A 14,392-nucleotide genomic window follows, 5' to 3' on the forward strand; every position below is an offset into this window, starting at 1 on the left:
CATTGTTGCATGCTAAATTGGTGCTTGATGGACATAAAAGGTGAGTAATGGCTGTTTTGAAGTCGCTAATGGATTCAAATCACCTTGATTAATGGATCTGCGCGCGTTGAAGGGGCGATATCGCCAACGGTGTTCAGCGATAGATCAATGCAGATGGGAAAGAAAGTCCTTTGTATCTCACGCTTTAGGACATCGCGCAAAGGGTGCCAATTGCAGATGTGCCGACGAGGGAAAAAAAAACGCCAAATTATTGGGCTAAATTTCACTCAAATCACTGCAAACCTACAACTTCATTTTCCCATTAGCACTGCTAGGATGAGAAGAAAAAAAACCCATACCAAACTTCGGATTGAATCCATCAATCAAGCGCATGCAAAATAGATTTTTCTCTCATCCGCGGTTGCTTACATCTCTGGTGCCAATGGCAGATAACACCACGTCGCGCTCCTCATGTGAAATTCCATCCATTTGCCCAAATATAATGATCCCGTCGGAGGTGAATCAATTTCAGCGTGAATGTGGGCTACGAGGGGGTTTAGCGAATGATGAAATTGCATCGCCCGAGGGGTGAATCCTTTCAATATTTAGACTCTAAACATCATGGCATTCTACCACAATCCCGAGGCACTAATTTTGGCGATTGATTGCAAAATAATTCACCTCCATGGGCGTCAAATGTGTGGTGCACATGTGAAATATAGGAATTAAATTTTACGCGATTTTCCATTCGGTGCGAAAAAGCCGCCACTGAGGGTTGAGCACATTGTTTGCCAGCGTAATAATCACAATATTGAGACACTTTCGCATTCAAAATTCACACAGAGTGAAGAGTGTTCCACCTCCTGGTGCTCTATATTGAATTTTTAATATAAAATGCTTCCTCACACTCGAAGAGAGTGAGAGAGAAATCTAAATTTGCATATTTATAAATAATTCGAAATTAACAACTTTTTCTATTCACAATTTCCTCCTAAACACCATCCTCTTCCTCACGCCCCTGGATTTCATTTTTGCCACTTTCTCAACATGTTGCCACATCACCGGATATTAAATATTAATTTATTTACATGGAAATACAAATCATTTGTCTCTCACGGGGAGAAATTGCGGAGAATGAGTCCCGCTGGCAACCCACAGAAGTGTATTTGCACGCCGCGGGGTTGATTTTTTTTTCTCCTCCAAGCATGGCAAATGCAATTATCGACTCTTTCTTCCGTGGTGATCAAATCATTTGGAAATTTGCATACAGTGTGTGGTGCCCCGATAAAAGTGTACCATCGTGATTGATTCGATATTGAGCACCGAATGAGTGAATCAACGGCTGGAGAGGTGGGCAAGGGTTGCACACAGGGGCGGTTTGTGCATGTCGGAATGAAAGGCGAACGGTGTGGCTCAACCCCTTGATTTTCACTTTCATTGTACTTGAGAAAGTGATTTGACTATTAGGAATTTTTCATCAATACATGATGGAAGGCAACAATGCGAGGTTCTTTACGTGCAAGTTGCTCTAAATAAAGGAATTTCCATGCTCAAGAACCCATAATTTTGCACACTTTACCTGTTGCTGAAGATGTTGATTTGAATGCTCCTCAGCGAGCATGCAAAATGTCCTCGTGATCTGGCCAAAAAGTGCTCCAGCTGAGACACTTGAGGGGCAATGGCACTCTAATTTGGGAAGTTAGTGAAGGCAAAAATGAAATATCCCATGAACAATAATCCGATTGATTAAATTTGATAGAACTACGCAGAGGATTTCGTCTTTCATCGTCAAGGAGAACAACCCTCGAGTCCATAAGTTGTACGATTTCATAAGATTGTCCGTCAGACGTCACAAAGGACTGCCAACCCCATCCACACTGTCCATCATCCACCCCACATTTCATTTATCGTTTATGTAATAATTTCTGAGACGAAATCATTTCTTCGCCATTGTATTTTAGCAAAACCATTTCTGATTCCATTAGAAACCCCACACAGGGTGAGTAAGAAGAAGTTTCAGCGAAAGTTTTTAATAAAAGGTTTGGAGAATTTATATGGCAAATGCTATTTGTATGATTTTGAGCCATCACAGTTGTATAAGGACGATTTTATGGCGGGAAAATTCATTTTGCAATAAATTTCCTCGTCATCCTTTGGATAATCCTCCTTGCGCTGCTGAATAAATCCCAACAGTGTGTGTGTGTGTCTCATTTCTTTTATGATCTTAGCTGGCAAGTCTGACAAGTTGCGATTTGCTTGGTTTCACTCCGCGTCCGTCATCCCTCTATTTGTCTTCGACTTCCTGAAACTATCATCCCGGGCAACTTCCCCCGAAGATATTCATGTCAAGAAACTTCTCAGGCCATTTGTGCACGATTCATGCCATCTATAATTATATTTTTACTGTTTCTGTCATTACACTTCGTCAAATTCATTTTATTGTGACAATCTCCTTTCACGAACATCCCCTCATCGCGTGGAGCAGAAGTTAAGGCGAAGTGGACAATAAAAGAGATGAGAATGTACTCTGTTTTGGTGCACAAAAGGGTGGATGCTTAATCGAGTACGATACGGAGGATCCGGTGTCGAAGGGGGTGTGGAAGAGGAGAGAAATACTTGCTTTTCTCTTAATAAACTAATCACATTAATTAACCCTTTGGCCGTCTCTGGAAATCGCTCTATTCTTCTCCAGAGCGCCGCAGGATCTCAGCAAATACGACGACTTCATCACAATGACTTATTTACTCTTCTACAGTCACTTCTTTCACGGGGAGCTGCTGAAAATAAATTTCTTGTCATTTGTTATTTTTTAATCAAACACCAAAAATATCCCCTGTCCGTTGATGCTACCTCGAAGCGCCCTACATTAATGCGCCATTCCGAGAGTCAGAGCAAATACTCAGGGGTCCTCCGCCCAGTTTCACTTGAGAGATTAATATCTCTATTACAAAGTTTTATTTTCATTTCACAGAGACCGGTCAGTTGCACGGTGTTTGTACATTTTCGAGGGTATATGTGCTTTTATCTGATTAAATGTGCACCGCACACAGTCGGCAAAACCTGAAGGAGAAGTCCCTTTTTGGCTGCAAATGAAAAGGGCGCGCATATCTTGTGAAATTAAAATCATAGCCAATATATGCGAGTGGATTCTTTCCACTGCGCCTCTCTCGTCAACATGCAATAAAATGTGGCGAAATCCATGCAGCCGAGAGACATATAAAAATGTTACGATGTCACATTTCGGGGTTGATTGACAATGGGAGTCATATTTTCGTCATGGAATTAATAACGCACTGCCGAAAAAGTGTCACCGCAAAGACATTTCTTCTGCGGGAAACGCATCCAAATTGCCTCGGCGGGATGGGAACTAAAGCAATAAAGTCTCGGCCTAATATCAATTTGGTATAGGATTTTTATTGCACGCCAAAATGACAATGTGAAGATTTACTGGACTTAAAATGTGAGCATGAAATCTGATATCTTGTCCAGTGAATCCCTTTTCGGGGGCCAATTAGAAAATTCTCAGGCAAATTTCCACTCCTAATTGGCCGCTCCATTATTCCATTTTACCACTTTCTCCGAAATAATCTCTACTCATCTGTAACACAATCGCGCTTTCAGTCTTCGCGCGGTCAGTTGAATTGTAATGGATGAGAAGGGGTTGAATATAATGAGATTCCGTAGGCACGAAGATCCTGTTTCTCGGACAAATACCGGAGGGAAACCCTCCATTAACTTTGAGCAGCAATATTCGTGTTTATTTACTTGAGCGTAATCTCGTCAGGAGTTATGGTTATATTTCCGTGAATTTTGCGCTAAAAGTTGAACACGCCGTTTTATTAATAATTCCGAAATGTGGCTTATTAGTTTGCGAGGCCCTCCTTCGATGCGCTACAATAGCGAAATCCCTTAATCCAAATCCCAATCCATCGGGAGGTCTGAAGGATTTTGGCCCGAAATTACAGAAACGCCACTCAAAGAGGGAATTCTGCGGTGGCTGAAGGAGTGTTTTCAAGTGGCATGACAACCCCTCAAATTGGCAGTCAAACAGTGTGTCGCAAAAATAAGAAATAACACATCTTGTGCCCTCAATTCCTTTGTCATCCGTCCCCGGCGATCCCACTTAATTACACGGAAAGAGGAGAAATCACCCATCCGGACCAGAAAAGTTTTATGTGCCACGCTAGGGCGGCTCCTAATGCACTTTCGCGGCAGGGTTTTATTTTTCCAAATTGTTTGCGCTGCACGTCTTGAGCCCACCGTTTGGGAAAAAGGAAGGCATCCGCAAAATTCCGTTTCACAGAATCTCATCGAGATAATTCTTATGTGATTTTCTCTTAATTCTGTTGCAAAGCATTGATGGTGAACAAAGGATCCTTTCTTCATCCGCTCCTCACATTGAGCATTAATACAGGTATTTCAGTTTCACGCTGTATGTTTTTCGACACTCAATGGCAGTGCATTCAACCCTCTTCGAATGTGTGTCGAAGGAGAATCAAACCCGCGGTTCGCTTGTAGCGACATTCTCTATACAACACTGTAGAGACACAAAAGATGTCAACGATTGATACATTTTTTTTTCTTCTCCTCGGCAATTGTGCTGCTCACAAGAGACTTCTTCTATTATTGTTAATATGGCATAAATACGTAACAACTTTTGCCATCCCCTTTACTTCGGTGTGTCTTCTTTGTGAGGTACTCGAAGTTGAAAAACACACGCGGGGAGATTCTGGGAATTGCGCAGAGGGAATTAAAACATGGAATAGAGTCGCAACGACACTGAAGACGCCGAGGATCTATTCCGTTTGATTGCCAAATCATAAGGGGATGATCTGGAATTTATTAAAATTTCCCATCAAATGAACCGAAATGAATCCTGCCAGTATTTGCATAGGGTGCTCATCCTCAACCAGCACAACTTTATCTCCTTGCCAGTGTCTTGAAAATAATGCACTTTCTGATTTATGCCCCAAATCGACACACATGTGAATTACTGAGGTGAAAATTTACTGAAGATTGCGCTTATAAATCAACTTTCTTTTGTCTAATCTAGCTGAGAAACTGCTTTAATTTCACATGGAGACTTATCTTGAAATGATTCACTCCCAGTGTTCTCTAATAACAGTGACGGTATCTCTCGAGGCGTTGGGAGAAGAAGAGATGAAGATGTGTGAAGAACTCTTGAGAGCAGCACTCGATGAGTGTCCTTCAGGACCTCTGCGCTCACCCTGAGATGCCCGAGAATCTCCGCCGAGCTGCCACTGTTCCATCATTTCTGGTGATTTGAGGTGTTCGTGGAGGGTCGATCGGGTCATTAGAGTGTCACCACTCTCTCGAGCATGTCCCTGAGAGCTCCTTCAATGCGAAGGGGTCGCGCGGTGAACTCAAATCGAATGTGACGGAGCGGTCTCTACCTGAGCTCTCCTTGTTCCGGTTTCTCCTGTCAGTACATTATTCTGCAGTTTGCGCTCTCATCCTGACAATTTGGTGACAAAGTCGGCTTCGTCATCAGTTTGAGCGGTATTATTCACGCTCAATTTACCCCGATGTTTGCCCGCTTTTTATGTTATTGCTTATACTTGAGGCGCGGAAGTGTAATCCTTCAAGGGTTAAATGAGGTGATATATTGACAATTTCACTTTAATGACAATTGTCTCCACACACTTTGAAGCCACGCACGACCTTCGCCTTGCCTCAAATCGAGGCGAAGCCATCAAATGGGGTTCCAATCATCAACTTTATGACTTCATACGGGCGATAGGCAAACATTTAATGGATCCTCTCGCACTCAACTTCAAAGATTCCGGACTCACGGGGTGTTGTTGTGACGACAATTGTGGCCAAATAGGGCTGTTGCCGGACAATGGCGTTTCATTTTGGTCGATTTGTGTGTTTGCCCAGGAGGAAACCTCTTCATGATACTTCAATCATGCCATCGACGCGGAGAAAGTAGATAAAATAGATTGGTGAAAATGCCTCTCGGCCAGGAACTCACGCTTCCCAGTGACCCCCTCGATATCAAACACACTCGGGCGTCGTCCTCGGTTACCACAGCAGCCACAGCTGTAACAATGCATCAACAAGCGGCCGCAAGAAGTCACCCGGAGGAAGGCTGTGCACATCATAAACACATGCTTACTTTAATCGCTGCGCCACGTTCTCAGATGGGACCCTTGCGAGATTGCGCTCTCAATTGAAACCGCGTCATCTCACCGGCGATAATTTCTCTGAATGGCGCGACATTTCACAGGAGCAGTTTACACACAGTTTGAAATTTATTATCATCTGAAAGGACCAGTGGCAATTCAAGGCATTCCAGCTGAAAAAGTCCATTCAATTTCCTCTACCTTCGCCACGATTTATGTGTGTCAACGTATTCCATCTTCTTTCACATCGCCCAGAGAAAAAAGACAGAGAGAGAGTGGAATAAATTAATTCATTTCTGCATTGTTGTGGCTTTTTAGCCTATATATGAAAGGAAAAGTGTTGTATGTACGGCTTTCATCGCGAAACTCCTTGCCATTTGCATGTGAATAGACACGTTTCTTTTCTCTCCGATGAGCACCGGCGAGATGTTAAGGGGTTGCGTGAAAAAAGCCACTGGGGGAAGGGATGCGTGTCGCTGTAACGAGATTCCTTAGCGCCGGATGCTGATCCCACGGAGGCGCGCAGGAGACCTTTGAGTCCCGGTGTCACCGCGATGGCCATTTCATGGTAATATCGGGATGACCAGGTTCACACGGCGCCGCAGCCACCCTTTCGCTGGACCAACCGGTGAAAGTGACGCGGCGTGGAAGAGCTGCTAAAGTTCACGACACCGGAGTCACACCGGGTCGATCCCAGTCCTGTGAATTTCCCACAAATTGCCCATCAATTGCAACTCTGCGCTCGCTGGGAAACATTGTGCGCGCTGAAATTCCGTTATCGAGCATCTCGGCAAAAAGCGACAGCCTCCAGGCGATGCAATTTGATTGCGACTCCCATCCGTGTGTAATAATCTTGGGTAATAAGCAAGTCCAATATGTCACAAAGGAGCGACGGTTTTTTCCCCACACAGCCAATAATGGTTTGGAAAAAAGGCACCGCCACAGAGGATATATTTGTTTAAAGGGTACAAATAACGCGGCAAATTGTGAATAAAGCGTTTTGACAATAAATGCGGTTCTAGGCAAATATTTATCCCGGGTAATTTATTGTTTCAAAACAATTTATTGGATTTTTTGTCCACCGGCACAAAATTAATACCATGAAAAAAAAAGAAACCGACGGCGTGCAGAGACTCGATGGGAACCTCTTTGGGGTTGTGTGCGGTGACATTTTTTTCGGGTCCTCTTTCTCCTCAAAGTGCATAAGATCGATGTTTTTGTTCTCCTCTGGTGGAAATCTAATTAGATGTGTCGAGTACAATGGGTGGTACGCCTGCAAAAAATCAACAATAGTCCCGAAGGCAGGAGAGAAACATTGAATGCGGTGAAAGATGTTTGGCTGCAGGAGAGTTCATTAGCCCCGCGCGGATGGGGTGCGAATGCCCTCAATCCGCCTGGATTGTCGACAGAATCCAGGGCATGTAAGTGTCCACGCGAGTGTAGACGCCGGGAATGCCGTCGGTGCCGCACTCGTTGAGCCCCAAACTGACCACGCCCGACGCCACCCACTTGCTCTCCCGCGTCGCGAAGTGCATCAGCGGGCTTCCGCTGTCGCCCGGGCAGGTGTCCTCGGACCTCATCCCGCCGGCGCACACCTGGCCCGGGCCCAGGATCAGCCGCGAGGGCCGGTAGACTTGGGAGCACTTGGAGATGTCAATGATGGGCAGGCGCACGTACAACTTCACCGGACTCGCCTGGAAGCCGCGCGTTTCGCGAACTGCAAGGCAAGGCGTGAGATGACAGTCACCAAACCTGTACTTTCAGTCACCTACACATGTCCGTCTTGCCCCAACCCGCCACCGCCAGCCGCTGGCCCGTCTGGATGCCGTGGGTGAGACCATTCATCGGCAGACAGATCGGCTGAATGAAGTCCGTGAAGTTTGTCGGCCTCGCGAGTTTGATGAGCGCAATATCGTGATACTTGGAGCGCGCGTCTGAGTCATATTCCGGATGAGGGATGATCTTCTGCACGTCAAAGTCCACAGCCGGATCGGCGCAGTCCAACTGATCGTCAATCTCCTGAATGCAATCCTCCACCGTGTCGGTGTTGTATTCGCCCAGGCGAACTTTTATTCTGCAATTGATCAAATTTCAAGCTAAATACAAAGTGTAATATTTGAACCAAATCATCATGAAAGCTTATTTTTAACAAGGCCAGTTTGTTCACATAAAACAAGTCTTTGTGCTACAAGGGGAAGATAATATGCCTGTAATCTGTACATCACTTCGTGACTCTTCTGAGTCTCTGTGCAGAATCATTAGCAGTTCAGAGACACTTCTGAACGCCTTCAGAGGCATTTTCCATCGCTTTTTCGACTGTTTCTCATGATCATTTCTAACTTATGACAACTTTTCTGCCTCAAGGAGCTTAAAGCCTTCAAATGCTTAGATTCTAGATTGAATGAGATAATCTTAAGTGTCTCAGGATTTGTTCATGGACTATTTTTGTATTCATTTCCTACGTTTGTCTTCAGAAATCACAGAACCTAGAAAAATAATCAAATTGATCTAGGTAAAAGCTTTTACAATGCGAATATTCGAAATATTTTAACACTTCCGTAAAGCTGTACACCACTTCCGATCATAATATCTGCCCCTTGTTGTGCCTGTCGAGTTATTATTATCTCTACAAATTATTTCACGTCGAATATGACAAGTTTCGGAAAAGCGTCTTTAGGTGAGAAACGGCTTAAATCACATGTGCATATTTATTTTTCATATAACTTTTCAGTTATTAGTTTTATGTCATTTATGTGCTCAAATAAGAATGATTTCTCTATTTATCCGGTTTGTTGTTGTGTCTATTTTACGAGTCTCTTAAGGCTCTTAACCACGTTAAGACAAAACTTTCATTCGCAGCTTCGCTCTTTTTCTAGGTCACATTCGAAAATTTATGTGAGGATGGACAAGTGGAAAAACCAAACAGCTTTGCCACTCAATTCAATGAGGCTGAGATACTCACAGGCTTCCTTTCGTCTCGGTGATTGGTCCTGTCACACAATGAGCCGCCGTTAAGACGTAATTGTGAGATATTAAACCTCCTCCGCAGCCAAATTGCGGCTTAGTGCTCGAACCTGCGAGGAAGGAATGAAATATTTAGGGTGAATTGCCTCAAAAATTGTCTGGCTTTTGGGCCGCCAAGTACTTGATCCATAAATAAGTAACGCCATCCACGGATAGTCATCGAGGCCAGCAATTTTTCCACCGATAATCTTATTCCCGAGTGAGTTTCCACATTCCTTGAGCGCGGGCAGTTCATCGCCGCCGAATCGAGTCTCGAAAGCCACTTTCACCGAGTGCGTTCTATCCTTCTTCTTGGATGGGTCACTCTCAATGCTGGGCTTTCTGAAAGATTGAGCACTGTGTGAATGAATCTGGGAGACAGTGAATGAATGTAAACATTCAAGGTATTTATGACGCCCCATTGATTATTCTCTCTCAATGTCTTACATTTATTGTCAGGCTTGGGGACCGGTTTACAAAGAAATTAACTCAAACATTTCAAGAAACAATATTGACTCTGGGCTCTTTGCATTTTCATTCTTGCCTCCGCGCTGCATCGGAATAAATCAAATGCACAAGAAGCTCAACTCGTCTCGCAAGCAATGGAAAAAAAATTGTGCGACTGTCTTTGGAATGTATTTTCAAGGAACATTTCCACTAGACCACTTTTGTATACATTGTATGCCTCGGCTGAGCACCCAATCGTCATACTCACTCGTAGTTTCGGTTGTCCGCCGTGCAGCACACAGAATCACTGTCATTGCAGGGAAGGTGCCTCAAGAAGTTCACCCTTTCGGCGTGCAACGGCCTCTGGTTGAGCAACTGCCGGTAGGCTTGGCAGTCGTTCGTGGGCCTGCACACACCCCTCTCACTCTCGTTGGGGATGTCACATTCTGTGAAATTCGATTCTGAAATTCGTCAGGTCACAACTTTATCTGGGCTATTAATAGGCGCGGCGGGGCTGATGGCAATTCACCTGAACTGATGAGTGGTATTTTTAGAGACACAAGAATGAGGAAAATGTACAAGAACTTCACTCTGTCTCCAAAGTAATCCCACATGTCTGAGCAACAGATTCATACTGATTTGTAGCGTCAACCTGAACCTCCACCAGACTGACCAATTTGCATAAGTGATGTTGTGTGGAGACACGAGTGACACCAACACACTCACTCTGGCCCCAACATAAAACCTGAGAGCCTCCGAGCTGAAGTCACAGCTGTTTTTTCCTACCAGAAGCTCAATAATTGAAAAAAAAAATGATGTGAGACACCCAAGGAAATTAACACAGTAATTAATGAGATACAGAATACATTTTCACACACTGCCGCGATTCCGGGCCATTGTAAAACTGTGTCGATCTAATCACTTCTAAATACTCATGCACTTGAGCTACGCCTTCCATCAAAAGACCGCGTAAATCTTAGGAAACGCGATAACAGCCGTTTCCCGCGCAAGGCAGTGCAGAATTTCTTCTCCGATAAAATTGGTCTTTTTCTGGGAAAGATCAAACACACTTTCATCAATCAATTTTATATCGATGCCAAAGAGTTTTTCTAAGAAAATTGCCTCTTTAAGTTAAATTTTAAATGAGATTATTTGGCAGATTTTTTTTTTAATTTCTTAACCAAGAACTTTAAAAAAAATAGTACAAGTATGAAAAGAAGTTTTTTGGATAAAATCACACACGAATACTTTTAAAATAGACTTTACAAACTAATATTTTTAGCTTCTCTAATAATTTTTTCATATTTCAGTTAAAAGTTTCAATAAATACCAAAATAATCAACTGTAATATCTACAAAATAATCATTATAGAGCAGTTTTTACCCTTTAATGTACGATTAAAAGCTGTTTGAGTTGAGCTGCATGAATTCTTTTTTAACTCGTTCTCCTGAAAATTAGTGATTTTGATTTTTCACAGTTTTCTATTCGCCCGTCGAATATTGCTATTATTATTATTGTGCTGATAAACATTGTTGCTTGAACTTCAATTCAATGAGAAGGAGGATTTTGGCATTTATTCAAGAAACGAGAATGATATTTTCTTTTCATTGCAAGACTGCGTGATTTATTATTCCACAAATACTATTTTTAGTCGTTTATAAATGATTTGGGAAATTTTTCAAAAATCATGGGATTTGCGGTGTGGAAATCGTTGGTACAATGGGAGGCTCCCAGTCGTCTGGAATTGGATCCGTAACTTCAACTTCTTCAGTCGTTGTCGTTGTCGTTTCAGTCGTCGTGGTCGTTGTTGTGGTTGTTGTTGTGGTGGTTGTTGGTGTTGGGAATGTGGGGTTGCTCGGCGGGCCCCAATCGGGTGGAAGGGTTTGAATTGGGGGTGTAATGGTTGGGTTCGGCGGAGGCGACCACCATGGCGGAGTAGTCGCGGTGATCGGAGGCGTCATGGTCGGATTCAGCGGCGGACGCCACTCTGTGCTTGTGATCGGCGGATCGAGGGTGGGCACCGGAGGAGGCGTCCAGATGGGCGGCAGAGAGGATTCCGTTGTGGTGGTGCCGTCTTCGGTCACCGGTGGATCCCAGGGCGTCTCCCAGGGAGTGTCAGTCCACGGCGGCGTGGGTGGAGTCCATGCTGGGCTGCTAACAGGCGGATCCCACGGGGTTTCCCAAGGATCCGTGACAGGAGGCAATGGTGGAATCCAAGAGACACTCTCAGCCTCACTCTCCACTGATCGGCTGCCCGCGAAGGCGATCAGAGCACTTAGAACACTCACAAAAAGGGCGAATGATGTCATTTTCGGCACAATACACAAAGGTGTCCCATAAAATTTAGATCCAACCACTTGCAGCACTGACCTGTAACTGCTGGAATGAACATGAGGAAAATGCCGTGAGAGTGAGTAGAAGGAAAGAAATCTTATCGCGTTATCTCAACTCAGAGATTTTATTCAATATTCCATCGTAAATCACTCAAATCTCTGGCTTATAAGAGGAATTTGGCTAAAACGTCTCACATTTGCAATTTCCAAGTGTCATATTTTATACCTAAATGCAAAATCTAATTTCGTAGCACTTATCAACTTGCGATTAGCATATCAGATAAGATTTAAGGTCTCATGTTATCTAGAATCCATGGCACAAAAGCTGACACTCTTGTGTACACTGAGGAGACTTCAATGCCACAGCCAGTGCCGAAGGAAACTATCCCTTCCGCTATCCAGAGGCCATTTTCGCGTGATATCAGAGGTCCACCGGAATCCCTAAAACACGAATCCTGGATGAAGTTTCCTCCTGCACACATTTGCAAGTCGAAAGACAGTTCAGTCTTCCGCGAATACTCTCTTTCGCATCTCTCTGCACTGACTATTGGCACGGTAACTTTCAATTTTACTGAATTTCGCTGTGATTCAAGTGTTTGACCCCAACCGGCAACGGTCACATTGCCGCCGACTCGCGTGCCAGGGAAGTTTGGCGTTGGCAAGCAAATGGGAGAACGCGAATTGCTGTACTCAACATTGCCTGACAATCGCACGAGAGCAATGTCGTTCTGGTTGTTCGATGGATTGTCTCGTAAGTAATTCTCGTGCGTTGTGATTTCCTCGACGGCCAAATTGAGAACTGGATCGTTGCAATTTTGATCTCCAAACTCATCTACGATGCAGTCTGGATCCGTCTCAACATTGTATTCACCGATACGAATGTTGATCAGCCTCCCGACTTTGTCCACTTTGTCTCCGAGGATGCAATGAGCTGCTGTCACGACGTAGCGTCGGTTGATAAGAAATCCGCCGCATTCCGCAGTCCAAGATCCGTCACCTGCAAGAGTGGATTGCTGACAAACATGCCAATTGGCAAAGCATTCAGTACTTACGTCGTTCGTACTCCAGGAGAGCCAGCCATGGATATTCAGTGAGCTTCGTCTCTGATCCTCCGATGATCCTCGTGGAAGCGGGCTCAACTCCGCACTCGTCAATTATGTTTCCCACATTGTTGCTTGGCGATGAGAACTGCGTGGGATGATTTATGCTATTTGCGGTTTGTTCGCAGCAAACAAACTCCTTCTCATTGGGTCTCCTGCTGCACTGTGACCTCCTCAGGCTCAGTATGATGTCGTCAGTCAGCGGCGATCTTTGCAGCAGACGAAGAAGAGGCGCACAGTCGTATATCGAGACACACTCGCCTCTCGTTCCGACCGGAGTCCTGCACAGTCTCTGGCCATTTGCAGGGATTATTAGTAGGGAAATTGCTAGGACGATGCGAAGCAATGAGTTTCGAAGGTTCATCTTGCAGACCGCTGAAATTCAACCACGCGACTATTAATCATCAAATCGTGATCCATCAAGTGGCGTTCACATCTTCGTATTTTTCTTGGTTCAAAGATCTTTATTCAGAATGACTTATTGTAGGATCAAAATTCTGTAGGGTAACTGAACTGTGGGAAGCTTGTATTAGTCATCTTCACAAATCGATCGGAGAATCTTTATTCTCATTTTGTGGGTTTTATACAGAAACAATAAAAAGTCTATTTTTATTCGCATGGAAATTTCCATGATATTCAATCGACTTTACAAGTTAATCACCAAACACAAGAATGACATCCCAGAGTTCTTGTTTTTTTGACAGCAAACTTGTGAAACTACACACACTAATTTTTTCGAGAATGAAAAAGGAAAACAAAGCCACAAACCATGTGCCAAAGAACACAAATTAGCATTTGCAAATATTTTTAAAAGTACGCAACAGACACTGATAAATCCTACCTCAATTTGCGCACTTGATAATATGCATGTATTTACTAACTACACTAATCTAATGTCACTAGAATACACCTCAATATGGTTGTATCGTTGTTCGAAGTCGAGGAGCAACTGATTGAACTATGTGCAAAATTATTTAATTTTATACGAATAAAGAAAAGCACCCGGATCGAACAAGCAGACAAACACTATTGGCGTTTCTGCCAGTTGAATAACAACAATTTTGGTGGTGGTAAAGCACGTGAATATACAGTAAAGGTGTAGAAAGACTTGATCTTCATTTAGGCTGTTTTCTATGAAGAAACACAACATTTACTCTTCTTTCCTTCAACGACACATATAAAAAGCCGGTTTGAGGGTACACTTGAGAGATGCTTTGGAGTGTGTGAAAATATAGGTGAGGAAATGATAATAAAAAGTGGCCACACTGAAGGTTACTGTTGTATCACTAATAACTTTATATGCTCTTGACCATAACACAAATACAGGTGACATTTTTCTCTGTCTTATTGCACTTTTGAAGATGACTTTGAAGGCGTCGAGACC

At 43.7% G+C, this 14,392-nt stretch overlaps 2 protein-coding genes across 2 annotated transcripts; both read right to left on the bottom strand.

Annotated features, from left to right (window-relative positions):
• Window positions 1–7,143: 7,143 nt before the first annotated feature.
• LOC132258480 (CLIP domain-containing serine protease B8) lies at window positions 7,144–11,884 on the bottom strand. Its single transcript, XM_059755808.1, has 7 exons — window positions 11,263–11,884; window positions 10,105–10,200; window positions 9,844–10,036; window positions 9,271–9,470; window positions 9,088–9,199; window positions 7,898–8,199; window positions 7,144–7,842 (listed from the first exon to the last, which is right to left on the bottom strand). Exons 1-7 carry the CDS (start codon window positions 11,882–11,884, stop codon window positions 7,511–7,513), a joined length of 1,857 nt encoding a protein of 618 aa, XP_059611791.1. The 3' UTR covers window positions 7,144–7,510.
• A 130-nt stretch (window positions 11,885–12,014) lies between these two features.
• Window positions 12,015–14,006, bottom strand: LOC132257507 (CLIP domain-containing serine protease B9-like). The gene is made up of 3 exons (XM_059754444.1): window positions 13,850–14,006; window positions 12,961–13,383; window positions 12,015–12,905 (listed from the first exon to the last, which is right to left on the bottom strand). The coding sequence occupies exons 2-3, from the start codon at window positions 13,370–13,372 to the stop codon at window positions 12,196–12,198; spliced, it is 1,122 nt and encodes a 373-aa protein (XP_059610427.1). The 5' UTR covers window positions 13,373–13,383; window positions 13,850–14,006; the 3' UTR covers window positions 12,015–12,195.
• Window positions 14,007–14,392: the final 386 nt, after the last annotated feature.

The sequence above is a fragment of the Phlebotomus argentipes genome, unplaced genomic scaffold (assembly GCF_947086385.1).
Source record: "Phlebotomus argentipes unplaced genomic scaffold, Phlebotomus argentipes genome assembly scaffold_4, whole genome shotgun sequence".
NCBI classification, from domain to species: Eukaryota; Metazoa; Arthropoda; class Insecta; order Diptera; family Psychodidae; genus Phlebotomus; species Phlebotomus argentipes.

Excerpts from the sequence above, each read along its gene's own strand:
- LOC132258480 (XM_059755808.1), bottom strand. The coding sequence starts at position 11,884 with ATGACATCATTCGCCCTTTTTGTGAGTGTTCTAAGTGCTCTGATCGCC. Across the intron at positions 10,201-11,262 it reads TTCCACACCGCAAATCCCAT|GTTGCTCAGACATGTGGGAT; the intron begins GATTTTTGAAAA and ends CAGTATGAATCT. Across the intron at positions 9,200-9,270 it reads GTTACTTATTTATGGATCAA|GTTCGAGCACTAAGCCGCAA; the intron begins GTACTTGGCGGC and ends CCTTCCTCGCAG.
- LOC132257507 (XM_059754444.1), bottom strand. The coding sequence starts at position 13,372 with ATGAACCTTCGAAACTCATTGCTTCGCATCGTCCTAGCAATTTCCCTA. Across the intron at positions 12,906-12,960 it reads TCTCCTGGAGTACGAACGAC|GTGACGGATCTTGGACTGCG; the intron begins GTAAGTACTGAA and ends CCACTCTTGCAG.